Raw genomic sequence first — 1,202 nt, 5'->3', positions numbered from 1 at the left:
TCGCGCGATAGCTCTCAGTGCTCACTCCGCCTTCTGCGCTCTCTATTCTCCTCTCTCTCTCTCTCTCTCTCTCTCCTCTGCGCTCTCTCTCTTCTCCTCTGTCTTCTCTCTCTCTTCTCTTGTCCTCTTGTCTCTTACCTCCTCTCTCTCTCTCTCTCTCTCTCCTTCCTCTACCTATCTTTGTTTCTCTCCTCTTCACAGGTCTGTCTGTTCCCATTCTCTTTGTCTCTTCCTCCATTTTTGTCATACCATCTTTTTGGATCATGTCTCTCTCTCTCTCTCACTCTCACTCTGTGTCTTTATAGCAATAAGCATGTTAACAGACTCATTGCTCTACGCCATTCCACTTAGATGGATGAACATGATTGGATGATGATACCGAGGCAGAAGTTTTAGCACTCTGATTGGGTGACCGAGAGGGGAGTGATTTAATGGGGCACTGTTACAGAACACGACTTCATGTGTTTGAGTCCTGTATGGGTTCTGAGATGTTTGCCTCGTTCTGAAATGACCGATCATGATTCACTTAAATGATTTGTTGCACACGAATAATAATCTGATGTATGATATTCGAACAATTTTTCAAACAGACAGTGAAAATACACTGGAAGAAATTGAGTCTGTTTCCCCTCTGTCAGCTACACAGACGAGTGATTTATTTTCGTATTTTTAATTTTTCACATAAGTCACAGAGGATATACTTTCTCAACTTGGCCTTGGAGCCGAGGGCAAGCATCACAGGACTCACACACAGTTGTCTCGAGGTGACGTGACGTGACGTGGCTTAATGTTCTTCAGATCTCGGTGCCCCTTGCGAGGGGTGAGTGTGGAGGCAGCAGAACTGAGAGATCATTGCTCCGCCACTTTACTGAAATAGTCGTCATTTTACAGATTGTTTTACGGATGTTGGTAGTTTTCACAAAGAAATTTGCCCCCTCAACAGTGACCACAGACTAACTTGCCCCAGTGTTATTGTATGACTGAAGTGATACACTGAGCTTGCTGGACTGTATCCAGGCAGGGGTGAAAGATTACTATGCGTCTGTGTGTGTGTGTGTGTGTGTGTGTGTGTGTGCATGCATGTGTGTGCGTGTGTGTCCTGTTCCACGGATGATCATTTGGTTGGTGACGTGAAAGGGAGTGGGAAGCACTTTTTGTTTAGCAGTTTTTAGTTTTTGTTGTTTTTTGTTATTTTTTTTTCG

The 1,202-nt window shown here is 44.3% G+C and overlaps 1 protein-coding gene across 1 annotated transcript in view; it reads left to right on the top strand.

Annotated features, from left to right (window-relative positions):
* The window catches only part of prkaa1 (protein kinase, AMP-activated, alpha 1 catalytic subunit), a 12,796-nt gene extending 12,723 nt beyond the window's left edge, over positions 1 to 73 (top strand). Inside the window, exon 10 of the mRNA XM_012830182.3 lies at positions 1 to 73. This exon is cut by the window's left edge and continues 279 nt beyond it. Coding sequence (XP_012685636.2) covers positions 1 to 11 — 11 coding nt within the window. The 3' untranslated portion in view covers positions 12 to 73.
* Positions 74 to 1,202: the final 1,129 nt, after the last annotated feature.

Source organism: Clupea harengus, chromosome 12 (genome assembly GCF_900700415.2).
Source record: "Clupea harengus chromosome 12, Ch_v2.0.2, whole genome shotgun sequence".
Classification (NCBI taxonomy): Eukaryota; Metazoa; Chordata; class Actinopteri; order Clupeiformes; family Clupeidae; genus Clupea; species Clupea harengus.
This window is presented reverse-complemented; position numbering and strand designations above follow the sequence as displayed.